This window comes from Betta splendens, chromosome 2 (assembly GCF_900634795.4).
Source record: "Betta splendens chromosome 2, fBetSpl5.4, whole genome shotgun sequence".
In the NCBI taxonomy this organism is placed as follows: Eukaryota; Metazoa; Chordata; class Actinopteri; order Anabantiformes; family Osphronemidae; genus Betta; species Betta splendens.
The window spans coordinates 15679243-15706040 of NC_040882.2; the positions used below are offsets into that span (position 1 = coordinate 15679243).

Here is a 26798-nt window from a genome sequence, read left to right on the forward strand (position 1 = left end):
GAGTTTTGACTAGGCAGAAATACACTGTACATGTCTGTAATGGGAATCTTTCCTGTCCTATTTACTGCATGTTAAATGTGCTTATCATAAAGAGCCACGTTGGTTCCAACAGGTCATGGCAGCACAGCTAGTCCACTCTGGACCTTCTAATTCACCGTCCCATAATAAAATAAACAAGCCATAAACAGAAATACTTAAATTAATTTAATCAGTAATATTTACATGACAGGAGCCAACCAACAACTGTGGGAGAGGATATAACATGATTACTAAAAGAAATGCATTTCAAATATACTCCAATACCACGGATGATGCCAAAAACACACTCCATGTGCATTTGAGAAGAAGCAGGGCACGTTAATCATCCAAACCCCTCAATCCCCTATGATAAGAAAGTGAAATTGAAATGAACAGTGAGGAGGTAACTCTCAGATCCATCATCATGAGTCAAATCTCAAGGATTGTGACAAGTCAACCAGATCCAGAAGCGTCTGTATTATCATGTGTTCAGCAATACAAACCAAAAAATGCCCTCAAACACAAACATTTGAACCAAGGAGTTGAAATCCACATTTTATACCAACAGTTTCTGACACAACATTGCTTTTCTTTTTATAAAACTGTAAGATTTTACACTACACAAAATAATTGTATTTTACAACAATCTTACTTTTCGACAGTAAAATAGGTTTTGGTTGAGGTAATTACATCAGGATGTTTGTACAAAGTAAAAAATAAAAAAAATATATAGACTTTTATTTGTTTCACCTTAAAAACAACCACCCTATCATTTAATGCTGCTGTCATTTATTTCCACTGTTTACTGGTTTACCCCACACCTCTTCAGTGAGACCAACCCCTCACCGAGAATGTCCAATACATCTGACAATACCCATCTGTTAGACCCTGTTAATTAACCCTCGCCATACAAGCCAGACTGCCTCTGATCTCCCCAGAGTGACTCACCATGACATCTGTGACATTTTTGTGATTGACATGTTTGTAGTTAGCGCATTTTGTTGAAAAATAGAGAATTCATCTGCACTGAGCTGCCCCTAGTGATACTGGCCTGGTCAAATGGTAACATTTAATGCTGAGGTTTGAAGGTGCAACCTGTATTGTTGGACAGTGAAATCTGGTTTGGATTCAGTAACACAGGGATGTTTGTGACATGTTTACCACCACGGTAACTCTGTTACTACCTGAGGAACACATGCAGTGACCACCACCTCAAGCCAGTTTAAAAATGGCACAAACCCGTAAACAGCCTCCTAACATGCAATACTGAAACTCTTTGGAACCTAAACTACAGAGGAGTCGACTTCAAACCCTGGTCAGCCAGAGTGTGTCTCACCGAAGAGGCAAAGGCAAGTCTCACAAGAAACAAGGCACAAATCTGAAGATGACCTGATGCGCTTCACAAAATGACTTCTTTATCTCATTGGCCATAATATATGTACTTGCCAAAAATATGAATTGATTGTGAGAGCTGTATTAGAAGTAGGAGTCTGTGCTGGCTTCTCTTAGTATTCTGGACTTGATCCTTTGCCCCAACTAACGGCAGCTTGAAATTAGGGGCTTTGCCTTTAAGAAACAAGACAGCACCTCCTCAGAAAGGCCATGTAGGTTATCGGGCATGTTACACAAAACAGGTTGAGTCAGAAAGCCATTCTTGACATTTTTTCTGATGTAACAGATTTAACATAACCTTCCCCGAACTAGGCTGGGTCATCATAACTTCAGAGCCAATAAAGAAAAGCCAGTATTGAAGAGCTAATGCAAAGGAAAAGTGAGCCAATGGAGCTTCGGGAAGAGTCTGACAACGCATCAGCTGTGAAGGCGGCGTTTAAAGGACCTGATCTACAGAAATGATCCAGAGAGCCACCACTCCGAATGCACCGCAGATGGACGACAGCGTGTTACAGGAAGCTATTGCAGCGTTTATAGTAATCGAGCCTTTTGTCAGGAGTCCCACACGTTTGTCAGACTGACCGGACAAACACGGCAGCAGCACAGTCCCGCTGTCAACACGCACACTGTTGTCCATTTGTTATCCTTAGACTGTTCCTGTGGGGACACCAGCTGCATGACAACTACTACAACTGGTGATTTTCATTTTAAAATAAATTCCCTTTGACTGAGGTGATGACAATAATTTAAAATATTCATTTTTTTTTCATAAATTCATGAATTTTTTTCATTTATTTAACTTGCATTTGCAATGTCTAAATGTATGGTTGTTTTTAAGTTAGTCTAATCTAATTACTTACTGAACTGGCTTCTCTACCAGGTTCTTGGCTTAGTGAGCAACAGTGTACAGGATCAGAGGCCAGCACCACTTCATTTCCCAATACTGTCTCAAGCACCAAAAATATAATTCAAAGTGTCAATGTCACGTTTATACATGATTAAGTCTAACTGGCTAGAACTGTATTTGCTCTCAGTGCTAGAAATACTGCTTAGGTGAGCTTAGCTGACAGCAGTGGCAAACAGTACTGTACGCGACAGAGACAGTGATCGCTTTCATCAGCGATTATCAGCAACAACAACTCAACAACCAATCCATCCGAATCCGACACAAACACACACTGTACAAGCTTCCAGCCTCACACTGGGCTGCATCAGCTATGCAGCAGGAGCACTGGAGTCCCCAGTGGAGAGGGCAACACTCCACAGCAGCGCAGCAGGTAGGAAGAAGTGGAAAAAGGTGAGTTGTACAACGTCTTGATTGGTTAAACACAGGACATCAGCAGTTGTGTGGGGAGACATTGGCTGTAATAGGTCGGCACAGTAATCCAGTATTCTGATGTGTGGAACTGTGTGGTTTTGCTTGTCAGTTTTATTCCACCAGGGTCTTGAGTCTCACAAGTACAAACATTTTAGTACAGTGGGACTAATTAACCTTGGCCACTGTATCAGCCTGCAGTTGATGTGTGTGACAGGATTACAATTTAGTAGAAAGTGTGTGTTTGCATTTCAGCCAAAAAAAAACCCCTGAATGGTTCAGCACCTCTTAAAAGGCTCTAAAGGACAAAACACACACAATTAATTGAATTAATTAAATTAATTAAACATTAAAACCGCTGGCAGCTCGTTTAACAAACCACACTATGTATTTTTTTCTTAAGTTTTGTTGAAAGCAAGAAAAATAGTGCAAAAAATAACTGTGGTGCTGGTACTGTTAGGTCAACATCTCCAAAACAGCAGGTGTTGGTGGGTGTTTCCCAGTTTACAGCGTCCAGCACCAAACAGAAGCGGACATAAGCACCAAAGGATTATTAACAGGTGGGGAACAAGGGGTGATCTGGCGTGATGATGTAAAGCTAGCTATGACTGACAGTTTGCTGTGCACGAGCCAATGGAGCGTTCCACATCAAAAACAACACGTTCGTTCAAATGGCTGAGGGGAGAAATGTGAAAACAGCCGCTGTCAGCGCCAGTACACAAATGCTGCATGTCCTGTGTATTCAAGCCCTTGGACTGAAAGCCACTGACTGGCTTTAAGGCTTCACTGTATGCAAGAGTGGGTATATAAAAAAAAGTCGTTACAAGGCTGTACTGTGACATATTGCATAAATTATCATCATCATCACCACTATGATGTTAGAGTTAACCACCGAATCTAAGTCTTATTAGCATTCCTGTTATCCACAGTTAGGATTGCACAACACTAACTAATTCCCTGCATGTGCGTCAGACTGCCTGAACTCAGAGGGACGAGGACGTAAGTGCAAGTCAACGAATGTGTCAGTGAGAGAGCATGGGCCCTCAGAAGGGAGTGTGTAGGCGTGTGTATTGCTGTGGTGGTGTGGAGGCGGTGGAGGAGGAGGTGTTAGGGGTGGAGCTGTTAGCCAGGTGGGAGGAAGGGGAGTCAGACAGCTGTAGCTCCTCCAGCTTCTTCAAGTACTCATCTCTGAGCGCCAACAGCTCCTTGTAGCGTTGCTCCACCGGGCTCTGTTGCTGGAGCACACACACACACGAACACACAGTTGGTGAAGTTAGGTCACAATTAATTACCAAAAAGGTGACACAGCCCAGGACTCCGTAGATGGTAACCTACCTGTTGTCGTATGCGTGGGTTCCAGCGGATGTAGTAGGTTACCCACAGCTCTAGGTGACGCATGCTGGCCACAGGGTAGAGGACCCTCCCAGACTCAGGCGTGTAGAATGGGTTTAAGTACATGTCTATCTTACTGTTGACCAGCGACCACAGAGACACCGTCTTTAGTCTCACCTCCTGCACCAGAGAGAGCAACTGTTAAACTGCTGTCAACAGTGAGCGTCCATGTGTGAAAGTTGCAGGGAAGTGGTTTATGTGTGTGTGTGGACTTACGTGCTGGTCACGTGCACTCTCACAGTTGTACAGGAAAGTCCCAAAGCGACAGCTGTACAGATGATCCAGGATTGTCAGCAGAAGCCGCTCATTAAACTCGAAGGCTGTAGGAAACTGAGTGTAGGATTCACAGCGTGGTTAGTGCAATGAACTGTAATTATTGTTTTACAAAATGTTCTTAACTATGAAGTACATACACAGCACAAGTATGACTGGTTTACATGATGTCCACACATAGCTTTGCATGAGTAATCAGGTGTGCTGAACAGACAGTACCTGCTTAGTCATCTGCCAAACACAGTCAATGAACTGAACAAAGATGGGCGATCTGTCCTGATCTGCATGGTTCTTGTCCCCGTGACCTATCCTCTGCACACAGACACAAACAAATGGTTAACAGGGCACCTCAGTCAACTGAGATACAGCCACATTCTTAAATAATGGCACACCTTTAGGTTCTTGGCCTCTGTGAACCCTCAAATCAATTCATAAATTTTATCATCATTTCAAAAATAAAACATTTAAGACGTGAGGTGTGTTAATGTGTGTAGTAAAAGCCTGATTCCCCCACACACTGAGTGATCCATTTCAAATTTCTGAAGCCTAAAGCAGTGGGGCTTTTTTATTAAGCGGTCTACTTACTGAAGCAAACTTGTGGCCAAAGCTGATCCATTCCTTCTCAATCAGAACCTACAAACAGCACAAACCATGTTCAACATGGCGACTAATTATATATTTTCATATTGACCATCAGCTCCTTCATCAACACTGTCCGTCAGCTACTGACCTGGAATCCTCGGAGTGTGCGGTAGTGGCTGTCCAGCATCAGCATGGCCAGGGAGGTGAGCTGAGCGGTTCGGTCCCAGCCGTCACTGCAGTGAACCACCACTGAATTCCCGCTGGTAACCTTGTCTGCTACTTGAATGGCTCCTGACAACACCAGCTACACACAAGTAAAGCGGTTACACAAGCTGTTAACTTACGTAAATGAGTTGTGTTGGTCCAAACAGACATCTGATCTGTGGAATGAACCCGGAGCTGGATTTCTTACCTTGATGTGCTCTAGCCAGTGCGTGGACTCTAGACTAGACAGCCAGTGTGAATCCTCAACGTTTGGGTAGACGATGTCCTTGAGTTTCTTCAGAGATTCCCTCATGACATGAATATTCTGTATGTCCAAGAAGATGAGCTCCGCATTTTGGTATTCATCACCCTCATAGCCTCCTCCAGTGGCCTGGGAGGAAAAGGTGTTAATATGTTTAAGACATGTTTGAAGCACAAAATATTGGTTTGATTCAGTTTTTTTACACATTAGATGACTTTTTAAACATATTGCAGATTAAATCAATGCAGTCTTGATGTTGAGCCGCATTTTGATGAGAAAAAAAGCCCCCTGCTGTGTCCGTCTGACCCACTAAACCCTGAATACTGCTCCTGACCTTGTTGGCCACTGCGTTGACGTTGGGCCTGGCATCATATATAGTGAGCTTGGGGGTGTCGTTCGCCTCCCTGATGAGGTCCAGGTAGCGCTCGTCATCTTTGTTTCTTTTGCCAGACATTCCTACAAGAGGCTGGCTGCAGCGGACGATCACTGCCTGGTTCTCCCTGTGAATCCAGGACAGAACCTGAGGACCAAAACAGACGAAGTCTGTGGGTCAGGATGAGGACAGGCTTTGTTTGTAGTCTAAAAATCCTCATCCTCTTCCAACATCAAGCATAAAATGGAGCAAATAAAACAAATACCTCTGTCACACAAACAAACATTCTCTTTTTCACTGATTCGAACAAAAATGATATTTGACAGATTTGTATCTATAGATGTATGAGGATATATACAGAGCAGAGCACAGCAGCAGCACAACAGGAGCTTGAATGTGACTTCCTGCCATATGAAATGTTTATGCATTTCTTCTACTTAAGATAACCTTTATTTGTTTAGTTTACATGCCATTTCCTTTGTTAACTTTAATATATATATAGAACTTATGTTTTGCCTTTAAGAGCTGTTCTGACTGTTCTGCTTCCCACATTTGACATACTGTTACTTAAGCCTGTAATAAGTCAGGTTCATTTATTATTAGACCGTGAATCATCTAGCCGATGTGTTGCAGCAGGATCTGGCTGAACAGGGTTTTCATGGTGTAATGACTCACTCGTTTTCACTCAGCCACTGTAATTATCACACAACTCGTGCATTACGTCATAGGTTTACGCTGTTCATAATCTGGGCTCTCACGTTCAATCAAACAAAAGAACCTACATGAGAAACTTGTACATTGCTTTCGTTTATGTAATGATCCCCTTAACTTGACTCGAGTTTCTTTCACAAAGAATACACACTGGACGTAGTCTGTCTTGTTCAACAGTCGGTAACAGAATGCGAAACCGCCTGCAGAACATTTTTGTTCAAACACTCATACACACGATGTCATTCACTAGACATCGTAAGTGCAAGTCAACGAACACGAGGAATGCTAACCAGCATTCATATCCTGCTAAAGTCACAGAGCTTTGGGCAGATGCATATATTATAAGTCAGAGGAGATTTTGTGTCTTAATGCTATAAGCTGCTGTGGCTCAGCTGTGCTTACCGGGATGCGAGCTCGGGACCTGAAGGCAGCCACTCGTTTGAGGTCCTCCTCTTTACTTTTGTAGGGCACAGCCAGGACAGTGGGGTAGGTATCACACAGATCATAGCCCTTATTGATGAACGTAATGCGCCATTTGTTATTGGGTAAGCCCTACAAAAGACAATGATCAACATAAAGGTTTAAAAATGTACCTACAACCTATTTTTACTTACTCTATGGTGTGTAGAAGTGACAATACTGAATGAATGTTTGTCCGATAAGGGGCAGCAGAACTAAGACATGGCAGTAATGTGCACGTCCTCACCTGCCGTCTGAACTCCTCTATGGGTTTGTACACACTCCAGCCATTCTCCTCATGCTTCTCCTGAGTCAAATATGCAAAGAGTTGCTACAAAGAGAAGAGAAGACGTACCTCATTTATAAAACGTGACAACACTGGCAGCGTAGAAAGAGAAACCGGCGCCGTTGATGGCTACATGTCATAACGTGTAAGGAGAACGAAAGTGGATGTTTGTCTGTGTTTGTCTGTGTATCATAATGCGGACTATTTGCACTTCGTATCTGCAGGAGACACCAGACGAGACCAGCAGACTTACCATACCATGGGAGAGTGGAAAGGCATATCTGAAGAGGATCTCAAAAATATCCCGTCTGCTGTGGCCCTCCTGCTTCAAGGCAAATCTCAGGTTCCTCATGTCCTGTCAGAGAAGTGGAGAGTCAGAAACCCTAACGCAAAATTATATGTTTAAACATATGTTTATTTTTTTATATATGGATATGAAACCCTAAATACTTTTTATGCTTCTTTGGTCTTGGAACATTATGTTACAACAATGTTATAACTAGTACAGAACTGGCTCACAGGCCCAAGAGGCCTGGATATCTGTGCTACACAAGGCTCACTGTGAGCAGGTGTGTGGTGGCTATGGGTTCTGCCTGGCTGACTTCCCCTCTCCTCTCAAATCCAATATTTGCTTTGTGTGTCAGTTTACCCCAGTGACAAGAGCTTGTTTAAGAAATTTTATTATTATTTTACAGTGTGAAACAACTATGTTCCTGTACTGTCAAATGTTTACAGCTGTTTGCAATATCAACTTATATTACAACTTAATAAATTATATAACCATCATTTTTGAGCTCACGTTTTTTTATCAGTGTATAAAAGTGTAATTATAAACACGCACCTTGCAGGTGATGTCCAGGCCATAGGAGTTTTCTCCTCTGCTTGAGGCGCCACCCATCTTCTCTACCCGGCTGATGGCGCCCAAGGGAACATCCAATGTTACAGACACATCCTACGGAACAGTGTCAGCAGCATGTTGTTATATGTGTTTACACACCATACATGGCCCACGCACACAAACACCAAACGGTGTTATTACTAAAAGCAGTTTGGTCCTCGTGATAAACATTTAAGGAGGGGGGGGACATTAGGTCCCAGAACCCAGTACTGTTAATATTACACTTGAATATGGGCTGGAATATACAACACAAATGGTCCATTTAGAAAACATATATATACTGCTTTGCAATGTATATGAGACTTAATGTACAGTAAGACTTACAGGGTCTGAGCTCTTGAAGTAGAGTCTGTAGTTGGTGATCAAAACTTTGCCTTTGACAGCTCCATTGAATGGGCAGATGTAGATGATGTCTTTATCTGAAAACACAAGCAAATACTACATCACATTTTCTCTAAGATCTGATCTCTAAGCCTTATTGGTTCTAAATGCGTTCCTTTTTTAAAATGAGCTCACTATTAATATTAGTAAGCATAGGGTACTGTAAATAAAGAAATCACCACATACGCAGAGAAGAGGAAGCAGAAAAGGAGAAGAGAGATGTGCAGCGAAGGGAGCCTATAAATACCGAATACTCTGAGTTTACTGACTAAAGCAGACAAGCACACAGTGGTTTCAGAAAGTCGGCCGCTTCCCTTTCTCCGCACTGTTGTAGATTTCCTCTTAAGGGGACACAATTTCCCCAATGATAAAAGAATATATTGATTTTAATACGTTGGCAAATGTATTAAAAATGCTGATCCTGTTTACTTCAGTTAGACTTGAAACTTGTGTGGAAATTATGCATTTTAAGTTAAATGAGGGTCAGAAAGACAAAACAGAACTCTAAAGAGCATATTTTAAATTAACATACATCAATTATTAGGAATGTAAATAAGCTACTGTGAGATGCACTTACCTATAATTCTGTCCTCGCCTGCCAGCAGACACACATCTGACAATAACTCCATGTCCTTAATGTCTCTAGGAGTCTACACACACACCAATCAAAGGTTAAGATGGGTAGAAGTAAGGTGAAAAGAAAACCAGAATGCATGTGTGCACGACAACATTAAGCCCTGACACCCAAACTGCTCTTAACTGCCTGTAATAGGCCCCCTGCTACTATGGAGTGGTTACATTACAATCGCTCATTCATTCCTGCTTGTCCAGTGGTGGACTCCAACTAGGGCTGAAGCCAATCCTGGAATAATTTAATTCGAGCGTAGTTGACTGACATGAACAGGGAGTTTGGATGCGAGAACGGATGAGTAGACAGTAACATTATCCACAGGCAGCTCATTCAGACGCATCATCCCGCTGACAAACAGCCTGAACGAGTTCAACGTGAGTGATTATACAGCATGTGTTTAACTGACGTGAGTCTAGGAGTAGTAGTCGGGGTCTGTATTTAATTAATCTAGTTACAGGCAATGGGTCAGTTACAGAGTTCTGTGTTGACTCTTCCTGTCTGCTTGTTATGTTTTGTCACGTCTGAGCTGTAATTGGGCTAAAAGGTTAGTTTCATGTTTCACAACTCAACTCAACAGCTTCATTCATGTATGTTAACTGGAATATTTCCATTTTAAAAAGCCTTTAAATTCACTGAATGGGTTTGGTTTTGACACATATTACTGCATGCTGTGAAAGCACCAAAAATGCATTTTCTAAGAAACTAATAATTTAGATGGTCATTCTAAAACAAGTGCAGCCCTAACTCCAAGTGGACCGAAACTGCTTCAAAGCAACAATAAGCCATTTCATCGACAGGAGCCAGTACATTCAACACACTGAGAAAATGCTCAAAAAAGCCTGACTTCTTACTACAAATGCCAACATTTTGCTTTATCAGTTTTTAGAACCGGGTTTGCAAATATCTCAGCTTCCTATCAAGGTAGAGCATGCCTTTCTAGGTTATGCATTGGCTGCAGGAAATGATCTCAAACTTTTCACGGTTCCGCCCACAGTCAACAGGATCGAAGCGGCTGAAACATATAACCACCTAATCTAAAATCTTCTGCCAAAATGTGCCTGCAACTCGCTTACATCGCGTTTGTGATCAGTGAATGGGTCTGAACAAGTACAAACATGCACACGCAGCACAAACGCATGGAGTGAAGCCACTTACAGTGGGGATGTGTGCGTCTAAGGCGTTGGAGTTGGGCATGGAGACTGGTGAGGCCATCGCTCAGGGAAGAGACTTCCACAGGCTGAGGAAGAAACAGAGACTTTTACTGGTGCAAAGTATAAACGTGCAGGGCAGAAGGTCCTACGTCACTGCATCCTCAGTGTAATGTCAGAGAAGCTCATTTAGATCAAATCACCAAGCAATGAGACCCTTCCCTGTATCATTAGCTGGTGCCATCAATAATTTACCAAATAGCCCCCTTCTAATATTAAATTACTGCACCCAACAGTACACACAGTTGATAGGTAGAGACAGGGGCAGAAGAGGAAGTACAGACGGTCTTATCGAAGTCAGCTGTAGGTCGGTAAACAATAAAGAGCTAAACGTTTAGGTGCAATAAACACAGCGAGGCTTTGAAAAAGAGTGTCTGTCCACAATAGGACCTCACAGATTGTAAACTGTCCGATCAGAGCACACGCTGCTGAGAGAGACCAAAGGTGATGAACATGCACCCCACAACAAAGGTCAATAATTCAATGATTAGTAGCCTTTAGAATCAATGGCCACATATATGGGCTGAACTGCTAAACTACAGCCGTCTAATAACAGACACAGAAACACGCAGGTGAACGCCCACAGCTCCTCCGCAGGAACCTAAGGTTTCAGTTCACCTTCAAGGTTACTTTCACGCTTGTAGGGTCTCATACAAGCACGAAACGCGGGTACACGGTGGTGCTACTGGTCAAAAGCAGACACAGGCTGGACCTTTCTAGGTCCAAAGACGAACACGCCTGCTGATCCACAGCCACGAGTGACCCCGAGCCTACAGAACCGAACATGGTCAACCCGAACCAAGCCTGTTCCGCAGGATTTGGTTAATAACTATCTGATATCAACGTGAAGACCTTCTGTGGGGAGCATGAGCCAGCTTTAGGTCTGGCCCCCTCCGATGCAGGGGCTCGGAGCCTTCACCTCCAGCGCTCCACGCAGCCGCCCATCCGTGACGGAGACGCGGACGTCCAGACCCGCGCAGCTCTTCGACCAACTTCAGCGCTGGCACTAGCTGCGAGCATTAGCTACAACCGATGGCACTTTCGCGTCGACCACAGTATAAATCCACAGACTCGTGATTCTAGCCGTGACTTCGTCGGGCCTCCGCCGCTCCACGCAGGGCTACCTGTCACTCTGCCGTTGAGCCGGGACCGACCTGCCAGTCAAGCGCGGCGGCGCCGGGGACACCGTGCTCCGGGAGCCGCAGCCGGACGCTCCGCCGCTGTCCGGACACGGCAGGCGTCGCTGACCGCTAGCGTTCGGGACCAGACGTGTCCGCGGCTCGTTGCACGTAGAGTCCAAGCAGAGAGGGTGCGAGCGGAGGTCCCCCGAGCTGCGTCAGGCGAACTTTTCCAACTTGCCTTTTCCCACTAACGCAGCCGTGGAGTTGCACCAGGAAATAGCGGAGGCCTAAACGCTACGGTAGCTTGTTCCACTAGAACCGCAGACTCCGTCTAACTCACAGCGCACACAAACGCCCGGCGAACGCATCGTTCCCGCGGGGAACACTCAGCGTGTGGACCGGTAGCCTCGTTGTGGTAAAACAGCTCAACTTACCCGCAAAGTGCGATTCTCCCGTGGGTGAATGTCGACCTGTTTCCCTCAAGCCACAGCAGGAACTTGCTCTACGTCACGTGCCGGGCTGCCATGACGCGGATTGGCTCGTTGTCAAAGCAGAGCTGGCAAAGGATGCCGGGAAAAGTAGTTTCCATGAGATGCCCACATTAGATTTCTGTCTAGGAGCTATAATGTCATTGGGAGCTACTGTAATAGAATATCTGTACAACAAACCAGTTTTAATAAAAGCTCCACATACAGCAAATGAATTAACCCCTTTAACCTGAGCCTGTCTGCAGTGTTACAGCACTGCACAGCCGGTGAGGTCCACCCTGCAGTGAATGAACCCCAGTAAAACAGCAGGTCCTGATGTTATGGTCCTGAAGGACTGTGCCCATCAGCTCACAAAGGAACTAAAGAATATTATAACACCTCTCTTCCCAGAGTAATCAGCCCCGTTTTAAAAACCCCATCAGGGAACTGTCTCAATGACTACACTGACCCCTATAACCATGAAGTGTTTTGAGAAGCTAATGACACACATAAACAAGAACACTGACCTATCTACGGACCACCATCAGTATGCAAACAGGAAGGGCTGGTCCTCAGCAGATGCCACCTCAGCTGTTAGTCATCAGGTCCTCACACATCTGGAGAACAGGTGCTCATACTGTATCCTTTCAGAGGACCGGTCCCACGCTGTTCCCTCTCTTTATCAGCTGTGGAGCTGGCTCGTTGAGTGAAATATCTGGGAGTACAAATCAGCGTCTGTATGTCTCAAGGAAGATGAAGAGAGCAGGACTGAGCAACTCCATCCTCACCTCCTTCAACAGGTGTGTTGTGTAAAGTACACTGACCTCCCCCATGCTTGTGTGGTATGCCAGCTGCACAGAAGAGGAGAAGCAGACACTGCTGCGAAAAAACAAAAAAGAGATGCAGTCCAACAAAGTCTCGGCCATAAGTCTCTGAGGTCCAATAGATCAGGGGAAGTTTAAAAAGCCACATTTGTCTGAAGCAGCAACAGTTCCCAAAAGTTTAATGGTCTCAGTGAAAGTGTGATAGCAAAGCTCCTGTTTATTGATCCAGCCTGAGTTCATCCGATGCTGTTTATCACTCTGTATGTTTCAAATCATACCTAGGTGACACCACTAGAGGTCGCCACATCATAACGCATTGAATGATGCACCTTGTGGTGAAGCAGCAGTTGCATTTATAACAGGCATTTATTGTACTGAAACCATGTGAAATGGCTGAAATGTATGTGATCTAATTCTGTGGTGCATAGGTGTCAAACTGTGGTCCTCAAGAAAATTGGAAAATCAGCAAGAGATATCATGTGACTAAACCAGTCACAAAGTCACTATCGACCAGACTGGGACCCGCATGCAGAAATCCCCAAGACGAAAGTCATAATCAAGTAATACTTAGTGTTTACTAATAAATGGAAACACCAGGGTGTACAAAAAAAAGAAAACCACTGGACCTTTAAGTACCAGAAGAGGAGAAAAAAAGAACAACCTGAAGGCACAGCACAAAGGGACACATCTCCTTTACCACAAAACTAATAATAAAAATTAGTAGGAAATGAGCAATTGATCAAAACATTAAATTCAACAATCATCTCTGAACATCTGGAAGCTTCTCACTAATTCGCCCAGTGATTCTTCTCTGATATCACAGTTTGTCCCTTGTGTTGAACTGAGCTTCAGAGAGAGAAAAACATCCTGGTATTCACTGGAAACGACTTTACAACAAGTCATCAACATTTCAGTCTAGAATAATCAGAGCCTCCATTTTTAGAGGACTGAAAGAGGACACAACATGCAATACAAGGATTTCAATTAAAAACAAGACACATAATACAGACAATGCAGACAGTGGGTACCAAACAGAACAATGTAAAGCAATAGAACCACTGCAAAAAAAATCACTGCAAAATAAGGACAAAATTCTGAAAACAATGAAACAATCACAAATAGATTTGGTAAAATTAAATGACTAAATTCTGAATATTCAAAAACAAAAGACGCTGCACACTTCAAGTGGGTAACTTACACACTAGTACAAAGACACAACAGTAAAAATTAGATACACCCAAGCAAACACCAGACGAAAACAGACCCCAGTGCCTCCAAGGGCTGGAGGGCTGGGTTGTTACAGAACTGTCTCAGAAAGAAACTAACTTACAGTATTACATAAATCTGAAAATGAGACAGACATGAACAAACTAAACTATGTTCAACATTGACAAAGTTTTTCTGGCAACATCACACTCTCACTACTAGACAGCACCCAGAGACACTGAGGAACCAGGAGACCAAAACCCAAACCCAGGATAAAGGGGTTCAGTGAATCTGGTGCTGAAGGTGTGAAGGTGGATCAGTTTGTCAGAGGAGACTCTGTAGAAAGACAGAGAACCAGCAGGACAGTCCACATACACTGCTACTCTGTTAGACACAAAGGAGGAGGGGATGGGTGTTTCTATGTTATTGTGCCAAACAGAGTAAAAATCACTGGAGCAGAAAAGACTCCAGGACTGATTGTTGTGCCCAAACCAACAGTCTTTAGCGTTTCCTCTCCTTTTGATTCCTTTGTAACTCACTGATATATAAACCCTTCCTCTCCACTCAACTTCCCAGTAACAGCGACCAGTCAGACCATTACTACACAGCAGCTGAATCCGTGACCAGTCAAATCTGTCTGGATGATCTGGATATGGCCGATCCTCCTTCACACGTATCATCTTCCTGTTGTTGTCAAACAGTTGTAGTTCTCTGTTCACTGTGTTTGTGTCGATTGTGAGTTGACAGAAATCTGATGGAGAGAACAAGACACAATCCAACTGCAGTTATTGACCTATCATCAGTTTGATGACGACTGATGACAGTTTGAAGATGGTTGAATGTTGCTGATCTCATTAAACACACACTTACACTTCCTCAGGCCTGGTGTCAACCATCGGACTCCACCAGGCTTCACCCTGAAAGAAGGAGGGGGTCAGAAACATGCAGACATGGACATTACTCTAATACACACATTGGTTTAGGATTGTGTTCAGATGGAGCTTGTATGTAGGGATACATATTAACCAACAACTAAGGAATTGGATCCTTATCTTGGATAAGGCACTTGGCACTCCAAGCCTTCAGAAAAAAAACATATGCGTAAACGCGCTCAGAGCTGAGGAGACACCACAGGAAGAAGAAAACTGGAGTAAAGTCTGGAGGTCTGACAGAAATATCGTTCAGCTTCTTTACTTTTGTTTAATTGTCTTAGGGTTGATGCGCAATGATACAGCAGTGAAATCAAGCTGTTCTCACAATAATATTGTTACTGTTGATGGCCTCAAATCTTGAGATCTATAAACACAGGTACTGTAGTTACAGTACAGTTTACAGCTGAAATTCCTGCTCAGTTTACAGAATATAATGTAACAGATCATTGGATAATGATAAAATAGATTGCGATATTTACATACTTACTTCCCCCTTTATCAGACACTGTCTGTAGTTGTCTCCATACCTGAGAGTGTCCAGTCTCCAGTGTGGATCCTCCAGTCCAGCAAACAGCAGCTTCTCTCCTAAGTCTCCTGGATGATTGTAGCTCAGGTCCAGCTCTCTCAGATGGGAGGGGTTGGAGCTCAGAGCTGAGACCAGAGAAGCACAGCCTTCCTCTGTGACCAGACAACCTGACAGCCTGAATACACGCAATAAACAAATCACTATTACACCCAATAGTTTATTAGAGAAAACATTGGTCATATATGTTGAAGTGTTGAAGTCAGAAGTGAACTATTTAACATTTTCCTGGTTTTCTACAGAAATTGATTAAAAAATGTGCCTGGATCAACAGCAAAGTGACAATAAGAGCCATGTCAAAAAAGGTGACAATTATTCTGACCTGAGAGTCTCCAGCTGACAGTGAGGACTCTTCAGTCCATCAGACAATAACTTCACTCCTGAATCCTGCAGGTCGTTGTTACTCAGGTCCAGTTCTCTCAGACTAGAGGACTGAGAGCTGAGAACTGAGGACAGAGCTTCACAGCTTCTCTCTGATAGGCCACACCTTTTCAGTCTGATGAGCCAGTAGAAAAGAGAAAGACAACATGCGTGTTAAAATACAGTATAAGGAATGCAATTTAATGAGACAAATTATTGTTGTTGATATAGACTGTTACCTGATACTTACAGAACTTTTTTGGAGACTCTGACCACTCCCAGTACAAACAGAAGATCCTTCTCTGAAAAGCTTGAAGAGTACTTTACTGGATCAAACACGTCCAGTTCTTCTCCTGATGACACCAACATGAAGACCAGAGCTGACCACTGAACAGCAGAGAGTTTAAATGTAGTTAGACCTCCTGGCTCCAGATACTGTTGGATCTGCTCCACTAGAGAACAGTCATTCAGTTCATTCAGACAGTGGAACAGGTTGATGCTTTTCTCAGCAGATGGTGACTCTTTGATCTTCTTTTTGATGTACTGAACTGTTTCCGGATTGGTCTTTGAGTCACATCTTGTCTGTGTCATCAGACCTTGTAGGAGAGTCTGATTAGTCTGCAGTGAAAAACCCAGGAGGAAACGAAGGAACAAGTCCAGGTGTCCATTTGGACTCTGTAAGGCCTCGTCCACAGCATCATTGTAGAACTGTGTCTCTGTATATTTTTCTATTCTTGTTTCAGACGTCTGGACTATTGATTGTTGTTCTGACAGCACATTGACTCCGGAGTTGATGAAGGTCAGATGGACATGAAGAGCAGCTAGAAACTCCTGAACACTCAGATGGACGAAGCAGAACACCTTGTCCTGGTACAGTCCTCTCTGCTCTATAAAGATCTGTGTGAACACTCCTGAGTAAACTGAGGCTGCTGTGATATCGATGCCACACTCTGTCAGGTCTGATTCATAGAAGATCAGGTTTCCTTTCTGCAGCTGCTTAAAAGCCAGTTTTCCCAGTGACTCAATCATCTTCCTGTTCTCTGGACTCCAGTGTGGATCTGTCTCAGCTCCTCCATCATACTTGATGTTCTTCACTTTGGTCTGAACCACCAGGAAGTGGATGTACATCTCAGTCAGGGTCTTGGGCAGCTCTCCTCCCTCTCTGGTTTTCAGCACATCCTCCAGAACCGTAGCAGTGATCCAGCAAAAGACTGGGATGTGGCACATGATGTGGAGGCTTGGTGACGTCTTGATGTGGGAGATGATGGTTGTGGCCTGCTGCTCATCTGTGAACCTCTTCCTGAAGTACTCGTCCTTCTGTGGGTCAGTGAACCCTCTGACATCTGTCACCATGTCAACACAGCCAGGAGGGATCTGATTGGCTGCTGCAGGTCGTGTGGTGATCCAGAGGCGAGCAGAGGGAAGCAGGTTCCTCCTGATCAGGTTTGTCAGCAGCACATCCACTGAGGTGGACTCTGTGACATCAGTCAGGGTTTTAGTCTTGTTGAAGTCCAGAGGAAATCGACACTCATCCAGACCGTCCAAGATGAAAACAACTTGGAACTGATCAAACCTGCAGATTCCTGCTGCTTTGGTTTCAGTGAAGAAGTGATGAACAAGTTCCACCAAGCTGAACTTTTGCTCTTTCAGCACATTCAGCTCTCTGAAGGTGAATGGAAATGTGAAGTGTATGTCCTGGTTGGTTTTGTCTTCAGCCCAGTCCAGAGTGAACTTCTGTGTTAGGACTGTTTTCCCAATGCCAGCCACTCCCTTTGTCATCACTGTTCTGATGGCTCCATCTCTTTCTGCTGAGCCTTTAAAGATGTCTTCTGGTCTGATGGTTGTTTCTGGTCTGACTGGTTTCCTGGAGGCTGTTTCGATCGGTCTGACCTCATGTTCATCGTTGACCTCTCCAGTTCCTCCTTCTGTGATGTAGAGCTCTGTGTAGACCTGGTTCAGAAGAGTTGGGGTTCCGGCTTTAGAGATGCCTTCAAAGACACACTGGAACTTCTGCTTCAGCTGAGATTTAAGTTGATGCTGGCAAACTGCAGCAGAGGTTCCTGAGCAAGTAAAAAAATAAGATGTAATTTATGTAATTTGGCAAGTATTTCTTGCTAATTTTGTACATTTGCCCACTGACAACGAAATGATCAGTCTATAATTTTAGAGGTAGGTTTATTTTAACAGAGACAAAAAATTCTCAAAACTCAAGACTTACCAAGTTGATCATGAGAACAGTAAGAAATCAGCCCAGAACAACACTGGAGGATTTTGTCAATGATCACAAGGCAGCTGGCACCACCAAGTTTACAGAATAACATCTGAATGATTCAAAGGAGGACTGGGTGAATGTGTTGCAGTCCGATGAGACCGAAAACCATGCCTTTTGGCATCAACTCAGCTTGCTGTGTTTGAAGGTGAAGGAATGCAGCCTATGACCCCAAAAGCTGAGTTTCTCATCTTTCCAGTGGTACCCTAAGTGGAACCATTCGAAATCCAAGAATGACCGCACGTGCACCGAAACGATAAAAACTAAAAACCAAAAAGCTAGAAATTTTTGTATTTTTTTTTTAGTAAGAAGTGGGGCATCTGCAGTGAGTAATACTCAATAAGCGTCAGATCAGTGAGAAGGCTCACACTCACTATTATCATTAGTTTTTGGATAATTGTGAAAGCGACTCTGCATACAGCGTGATTCTACTGAGCTTAACCATTCATTAGAGCCCTCAATGAGGTCTGTATGCTGAATGGGTTATAGCATTTTTGACTTGTCATGCCCAAACCTGATCCAAGGTGGTTCACAAATGGTCCCTCTGTTAAACTTATGAACATAATCACAAAAAAATGGGCCTCAAATACTAGTGTTTGTATGGGAATAGAAAAGCCATCATTGTATACATCCATTTTGTATTTCAGTCCAAAGAGTCCAAAGAGCCCAAACATTTAAAAAAAGCTTTAATTTTATTTTGGGTATCTTTTATTCCTGTAGTGGCCCAGCTAATGTGCAGGGGCCACATGTACAAAGACTTGCGAAGATTTCCTAATTAAGTTTGCATACTGTAAGTGAAAATCCAGAAAACGGCTTAAGCAGAAAAAAATCCGGATGTATCAATGTCCCCTAAGAACGAATCAACGCATGTTCCTTTGTACATGCCAATCAACGTAGAATTGAGCGCAGATGAATGAGTAGCACACTCCTCCCGTGACACGCCTCCATATAAATATGTTAATACCAGCTTCAAATCTGATCTCAACACGCGGTTCATAAAAACGAATAGATCATAGTTAAGCCAGGCACCTCGCCATCTGCGTCACAGATTATTTGTACGTCGATGAAATAAAAACATTTCCTGTTGACTCATGTTTCATTCTGCTTTTCTAGCGATGTGTCCAGTGGATGAGTCCAATCACATCAGGTACAGTAAACCTGCTCTCGATGCAAACTGCGTTTTAAAGTTGCCCTGATCAACCGTTGGCTTTTTTATTTTTCCGTATGGAAACCTGATGCCTTGCTGACATGATTGCGCCCCACACAACTGGCAAGGCTCGGCTGAGCGTCCACTACCCAACCGGTCTGCAGCTTCCTCTGGATGCCCCCCTGGCTGGAACCCTGTGGTCAACAGCTGCATGCACACTGGCCACCACTGCACCTCTACCAGATTCTAATAGATCCTCTATTAGATCCTTTAACAGATCATCTAACAGAGCTGTAGAATATGATTTTGCACCGTTTTCCTCATATTTATATATCATCTAATCTAATTACAGACGCGTGGCTATATAATAATTGATTATCGTTTTTCTCCATTGTGACTAATGATCGTTTTCACATGATTAACAGTTTTCCAGTTTCACCTCTTTGTGTCGCTAATGGACCAATAGCTGTAGAGAAGTTCTTTTGCCAGCCAGCCAGCTACCGTAGATTTGCGCACGTTTCAACTTTACGTAGTTTTTGATACATCTGACCTTAAGCGTAGATTTGTGCTTACACCGCGTTTTCGTGCATAAGTACCCTTCGTACATGAGGGCCCTGGTGGTGTTTTTCCACTAAGTAAGTAATGTTTTGTGATGGGATCAAATACTTGTTTTATTTATTAAAAAGTAAATCAGTTTATATATGTGTAAGGTTCTCATTTTAATGCTTATTACAACCTTGACCCTCCAACCCATCAGTAAATGTGTGATTGTGATGTTAAATGTTATAAATCCTCTTACCGTTCTGCAGACAGTCAGCCAGCTCCTCCTGCTTCATCCTCCTCAGGAAGTTCAGTGTGATCTTCAGAAATGCGTCTCTGCTGCTCCTCCTCTGCTCTTCATCCTCACCATCTAACTCCTCCTCATCCTCCCTCTGACTCTCTAAGCATTCTGGGTAATCTGGACTCAGAACCTTCTGGATCTTCTTCAGTTCCTTCTTCACAAACGTGACAATGTTTTCCTCCAGTAGCTGGAACAGAAACTATACGAATGAAAGCATCCAACTAAAACCATGGAGCCAAACATCAGATCCATGTTGGACACACTGACAATCCACTGGTCTAAAAAGTGCAGCATGAGATTATTGTGAACACAACAGATGAACAGTAGTAGTTGTACATGTACAGACCATAAATATGGAGTCCAGGTGTGTTTGGTGCTGCTGGACAGACTGATCACTGGGAACCTCTGAGCTCTGCAGGTCCACTCTGTGGAGGAACAATGAAGAATGAGAGTCCACACAGAGACACACACAAGGTAAAGGTGCATGAAGTGATGTTGGATGTGAGCAGTGAGTCAGAAACTTCCTGTAGTGGTCAAGGTTTACTGTTACGGTCAGTTGGTTTAGGCACAGCAGCTCTGAACAACATACATCTCTGCGTGCATCACTGAACAAGGCTGAAAGGTTGGAACAAAGCATCTAGAGACAGAGTCTGCTGGGATTAGTATCAAGCAAAACTGTTGCTCACACTAGGAATATTTAACTACTTCCTACATTCATTCATTGTTGGATCCTAAATCAAAGTTCAGACTTTCAGGCTCTGGTGTCAGCACTGGAGACAAGTCAAGATGCTTTAAGACATATGTCCAAAATATTTATGTTGAAACATAAACAAACGGGTTTGACCAGAGTTTAAGCTTTGTTAAAGTGTTTTCTTGGAAATCTGCCTGCAAGTCAGCACTACATGAGAATAGGACAATGCAGGATCAGAGCTTTAACTACTGGTGATGGAGATTTGATCAATGATCAGTGTTGGCTGGAAGTAGAGTGAATAAAGCTCCTTCATATTAACACTTCAAACACAAATCAATGTACATCAGAAAAATCAAGAAGTGTGGAGAAAACAAGTCTTTGTTTATCATCACACAAAGTTTACATCAGATAGTTCAACCTGATTCAAAGTGACAACAACTCACTTTGGCTCTGATACAGGTTGGTCCTTAAAATCAATAATAGCATCCCTTGACAGGTTGCTCTTAATGGACACCAGGCTTGGTTCAGGTCCAGGATCAGGCTCAACAGATTCTTGTCTCTGATGGGACCTGATAAAAAAACAACTTAAGACATGTTCAGTCAAAGTTTTCTTACCAAATGACCAATAACAGTTATTATGTGGTGATGAAATATTAAATATTGTCTGTGACTTGGGGGCACAATCAGTCAGGTCGTTCACCTCCGAGATTTTTTTTTGATCTTCCTCTTTTGTTTGTTTTTATAAGGAGGGGCTCCCTTCCCTCTATCCTCACACTGATTCATGTTGCTGGATTCAGATCCACGTCAGCTCATACACACTTCATACCTTCATGTGGAGAGAAAAACAAATTATTCTGTACATCGACTAAAATCCTCATTCCTTCATTATTGCGGTAACAATATCAGCTGCTCCTCCACTAGTTGTCTGTTCTCTGTTTCATATTAGTGTCAGCTGGATGTAGTCAGACAGTGGGAGGCAGAGGAAGCTGCCACCACCTGCTCTACTTCTACTAGCAGCCACTAGATAGAGCCATGAAGCTGGATCCCAGTACATATTAAATAATGAATTAATGTTTACTGATTCATTATGCCCATAGTGTTTTAGCGGTGGAATTCCAACCAATCCTTACTTCAGTTTTAGCGTTTATTGATTATTATATTTATTATTAAGACCTGGAAGACATAGAACGAATGTGTTTGACCACATAAGCAGAAAAAATAACAACATAAAAAATTGTGTGTGTTCGCTTTTTATAATCTTTGGGTCCACCGTTGTTTTTCTTCCATGCTCCAATCCAGAATGCTCTGCTCACATGAACTACAGTGCACACTCTTTATTTTCAATAGGGAGGTTTAACAAACTCTGAGTTGACTTACACTGAGTTTTCAAACCTGGAGTTTTCGGTTTCATAACAGCTGAGAAGAATTGGTTTGAGCAACATCGAGTTGATTGACTCAGAGTTTTCTGAAACCAAAAACTCAAACTCAAACCAAAAGTTTTCCTCATTTCGGGTTTACGGGCCCCTGGACAACACGACACAAGCACTACTAACATAACTACATCCACAAACTTAACTTGAGGCAAAACCTAAACTAAGAATTGACATGATAAACTTTGTAAGAACACACAAGCAATAATAGTTCATTAATAGTTCATGTTTGCTGTGGTTTGTCTGCATTAGTTGTGGCCAATGAACCTTATTGTTCACAATGAGGTTTATCTGATCTGAAACCAGTTTGTCAGCAGAGACTCTGAACCCTGGTCAGACTCAAATGACATAATAATAACATACATACATTCATAAACAGAGAAGGTTAATAAACAGGAAAAGAAAAAAATATTCAATAAAAAAGAAAAATCATCTAGAAATAAAATATTCTTCCTAATATCGCAAGCTAAACATCAATGTTTGAGGTTTTGACTGAGGTCCAATGATGATGCAAACATATTTTTTTCTAATTAACTTTTTACACATAAAAACTGACACTTAATGTCTGACAGGTTTTCATTACAGTGTCAGTTTGGTGAAGACAAGAAAATACAACTGATATGTTTAATGAAAAAATATAATTTACATGTCAACAATTAAATATAGTTGCATATGTATATTTATACAATTATATACAACAAAGGCAATAAAGGCAATGTAAAAGAATTAAACAAGACAAACTTACAGTTGTTTTGCAGAACAGAAGAAGACGACCTGCCACTCCTCACCTGACACAGGTGAACTGTTACCTGGAACGAAAACAAGAGCAGATTTTCACAACAAACAAAACAGGTTATATAAGATACAAAATTAACTGATCCCTTTGGGAATTAGACCAGAAGACAATCAAGCCACTGCAGACAGAGGTAAAAAATGAATTAATTGGACTGATTGCAGCTCATTAGATGTGAATTTACTGTAAATGACATTTAATCACATAAATTAATAACCACTGCATATCTATTTAACCATTGAGTGAAATTACTATTACTATTAGTAATATAGTATAGTATAGTCATATAAACTTCCCTAATGTGGAAGAGGAGGGAAAAGCACTAGAAAATAATGATCTCTGCCTCAACTTTTGAAAGCTTGTTAGCTAAACAGGTACAAAATGAATAATGCTTTGACAGCTCAGGAATGTGTTACAGTAATTTCATACTGCAATATAAAATATACAGACCAATTTACTGAACGTAACATTAAAAATATTTTAATAGTAACTAGCTTGAATGATAAATAGCAACGTCAGTGCTAGGCATGTATAAGGAACAGTCACAAGTTACAGTCAGTTGCTAGCAACTATAATTGCTATACTAACCGCCAGTACAGCACAAGGGGACATGTTTTCAGGGCTCTGCAAGAGTGAAAAAGTAAGCGTCTACGCAGACAATTCTAGAATAACACGAACGGCTACTTGCTTGCTTACCAGAGTCTTTACCTTTAGTAGTTTGCTTCGGTTCTGAACGCATATCTGCTTGTTTTCGTTTTCGTTTCGACGCCTTGTCGAAGGTGCAACTGTGTAGAAAAAACACGTGCAGCGCTGAACCAATCAGCAGCACTGCTGATGTGATTGACATAGAGGAGGAGCCAACCAGGTAGGAGCGAAAACAGTTTCAGGTGATGGACGCGTCAGTCAAAACGACATAAAACTTGAACGGCAGTGTCAAATCTATCGTGTATTGGCTCCACGAAGTGAGTTGAAGTTGACCTACCTGCACCACTGACTCCCGGGAAAGCGGGTTATCTGACATACCCAGGTAAGTTTGAGGGTAAGTTAGTGATTAACCTCAGCTTTCGGTTCCAAAAACGGAGGTAACTTTCAGGGTATGTTTGTAACCATAGCAACTTGCTCCGGAGCAGGTTATGTTTTGGCGTAAGTTCGTTTCGGAGGTTACTGAGCAGGACGTGGCCGTTTGATGACGAGCCCGTGGACGTGGAGGCGCAGCTTATTATAGTTTTTTCCACCGTGAGAGGGTCATAAAGCCACGTATCGATGTTTTTTCCATATGATTTTCACATAAGAATTATTTGAAGAAGGGAGCGTTATCGTTTTTCTAAAGAATGTATTTAACGAACTATTTGAAACATTTCATCTCAAACTTAACAAACACGGGTCTGCACTTACCACAGAAAGCGTTCTGTGCGTAGCTCTTCGTTTTTTGCATCAGGACATTTTTGAGTGGCAGGTTTGTCCTTTCTATGATAATCTATAGCACATAGTACATACACCTCAGACAAACTGCACACGCACACTTTCCGTATTACTTTATTACTTTCTATTTCAGAGTTTCCAAACTGATTGGGTGCATCGATAGCACCCACATTCCTATTAAAGCTCCAGAATCTTCAGGGAATCATCACTATGCCACATGTTTCAACAGGGTATGTTGTAATTTACACAAGTTCATGTTTTTACTGTATTCTTTTATTGTTTTACACATTTCAATCATTACAGGACGCTACAATGGCTTCTTGCTGGGGGACAAAGGGTGCCCTATTTGATGACACCCTACCCTGAACCTGAGCCTGGACCACAGACACGGTTCAACAGGGCCCACAGCAGAACACGTGTCCTGAAAAATAAAATGGAATATTATTTACATTGCTTCACACAATGTCCCAGACTGTGTGCTTTCTGGAGGGTCCAATAATACAATCTGTCCATCAATGACTGCAAGACAGTGCAACCCATAAGATCAAAGGGAAATAAAGTCAGAGTACTACAACATTGTAGAAGCCTATGCAAGATATAGATCCTGTAATTGTGTAATCAATTCTTACCTTTTTGTAGGATTTTGTGTTTCATTTTGACTTGGGACAGAGTTCCTTTTGCTCCAGAAGGATTACACCTTTTAAACAAGAACATTACTATTATCTATGATTATTCGAATCTCATGGAATTAATAGTACAAAACGATGTGGAAGTTATGTTTAATTTTCCTTAACAAAAAGAGGAGAGGGCAACATAACGGTAATTAAATAAACTTGATTTACTTTTTTTTCTTCTTTTTTTTCCTTCGCCGATGCAGCTGTGTGTCAGACTCGGGCAGGCGTCGGACCCACATGCACAGCACAAAGGCAGGTTGAGGAAAAATACAGGCTTTATTGCTATATGGAGAGTCAGACGGTCCAGGTCATACACAAAAATCTCGGGCTTAAAACACAGACGGGGAGCAAGCGATCTCAGGTCCAGTAGACAGGCAGGGTTCGATACACAAGAGATCGCGGCGACGGTACAAACAAGGGCTAGGCAAAACTCACGGTCAAGCAGGGTTCAGTCAGGATCAACACACGAGAGATCAAACAGGAAATGCTGGAATGGAGTGCTATGGCAAAGAAACTCAACAATCTGGCAAGGGACTATGGGAACTGGTGGTGGCTAAATACACGGGTGAGTGATTAACTGATTACTGACAGGTGTGCGTGGTAAAACCGGGATACAGAAAACAGCTGAGGTGAGACAGGAAGTCCTTTCAGGATAAAACAGGAAGTGCTATCAAAGTAACTGCAGGACGTGACACGGAACGTGACACTGTGTTGCTTTTTCTATTAACAATCGGCTTAAGTTCTTCATTCTGTGCATTAAAACCTCCAACTCCGCCGTTGAAATACGCTGCCATTATAGTGTCGCTTCGGATTTCTATGGTGACTTGTGAATTCGGCGATCCATTGACAATGTCTTTATATACGCCGTGCACGTGCGTTAACTTTGGGTTACCGACAGGAGGTAGATTAACCTAACTCTTCTCAGGTATTTTGGAACCGACATACTCAGGGTGAGCAGGTTCTGGGTTAATCAACCCAGAGTTCAGGGTTTAGCAGAAGGTTAATCAACCCTGCTTTCTGGAACACACCCCTGGTGGTGGTCAATAACACGAAGGTAATGGTCTTGGTACAGTTATGTCCTAATATTGTACTACCACGTACACTCTCTAATCAAGTCTTTGCTGTAAACCAAATGGGCATCAAAGACAAAGTTATACTTTTTTCAGCATTTTGAAACACCCTACACCATAAAAACGACTTAAAAGTCATAAATAACGTTAATGAATTAAGACTGGACCAAATGAAAATCAAAACAACAATCTAAGATTAACATTTCTTGAAAAATTAAAACCAGTAAACAATAAAGACCCAAAAACAAACTTAATGCTGAAATGGAAAAGATGAAGAGGGACCCATCCATCCATCCATTTTCATCCGCTTATCCGGGGCCGGGTCGCAGGGGCAGCAGTCTAAGCAGAGAGTTCCAGACTTCCCTCTCCCCGGACACTTCCTCCAGCTCTTCCGGTGGGACCCCAAGACGTTCCCAGGCCAGCCGAGAGACGTAGTCTCTCCAGCGAGTCCTAGGTCTTCCTCGGGGCCTCCTACCGGTGGGACATGCCCGGAACACCTCCCCAGGGAGGCGTCCAGGAGGCATCCGAACTAGATGCCCGAGCCACCTCAACTGGCTCCTCTCGATGTGGAGGAGCAGCGACT

At 42.7% G+C, this 26798-nt stretch overlaps 2 protein-coding genes across 2 annotated transcripts; both read right to left on the reverse strand.

Moving 5' to 3' along the window:
• Positions 1 to 191: 191 nt before the first annotated feature.
• mtm1 (myotubularin 1) lies at positions 192 to 12080 on the reverse strand. Its single transcript, XM_029140461.2, has 16 exons — positions 11941 to 12080; positions 10333 to 10414; positions 9124 to 9196; positions 8490 to 8584; positions 8109 to 8219; positions 7521 to 7622; positions 7229 to 7312; positions 6925 to 7074; positions 5773 to 5958; positions 5385 to 5567; positions 5121 to 5276; positions 4976 to 5023; positions 4610 to 4702; positions 4334 to 4447; positions 4061 to 4237; positions 192 to 3960 (listed from the first exon to the last, which is right to left on the reverse strand). The coding sequence occupies exons 2-16, from the start codon at positions 10387 to 10389 to the stop codon at positions 3769 to 3771; spliced, it is 1821 nt and encodes a 606-aa protein (XP_028996294.1). The 5' UTR covers positions 10390 to 10414; positions 11941 to 12080; the 3' UTR covers positions 192 to 3768.
• A 1273-nt stretch (positions 12081 to 13353) lies between these two features.
• On the reverse strand, positions 13354 to 23851 carry LOC114849083 (NLR family CARD domain-containing protein 3-like). Its single transcript, XM_029140134.2, has 11 exons — positions 23746 to 23851; positions 23002 to 23065; positions 21527 to 21652; positions 21270 to 21395; positions 20482 to 20560; positions 20094 to 20322; positions 16129 to 17938; positions 15841 to 16014; positions 15463 to 15636; positions 14874 to 14920; positions 13354 to 14754 (listed from the first exon to the last, which is right to left on the reverse strand). Exons 3-11 carry the CDS (start codon positions 21607 to 21609, stop codon positions 14222 to 14224), a joined length of 3255 nt encoding a protein of 1084 aa, XP_028995967.1. The 5' UTR covers positions 21610 to 21652; positions 23002 to 23065; positions 23746 to 23851; the 3' UTR covers positions 13354 to 14221.
• Positions 23852 to 26798: the final 2947 nt, after the last annotated feature.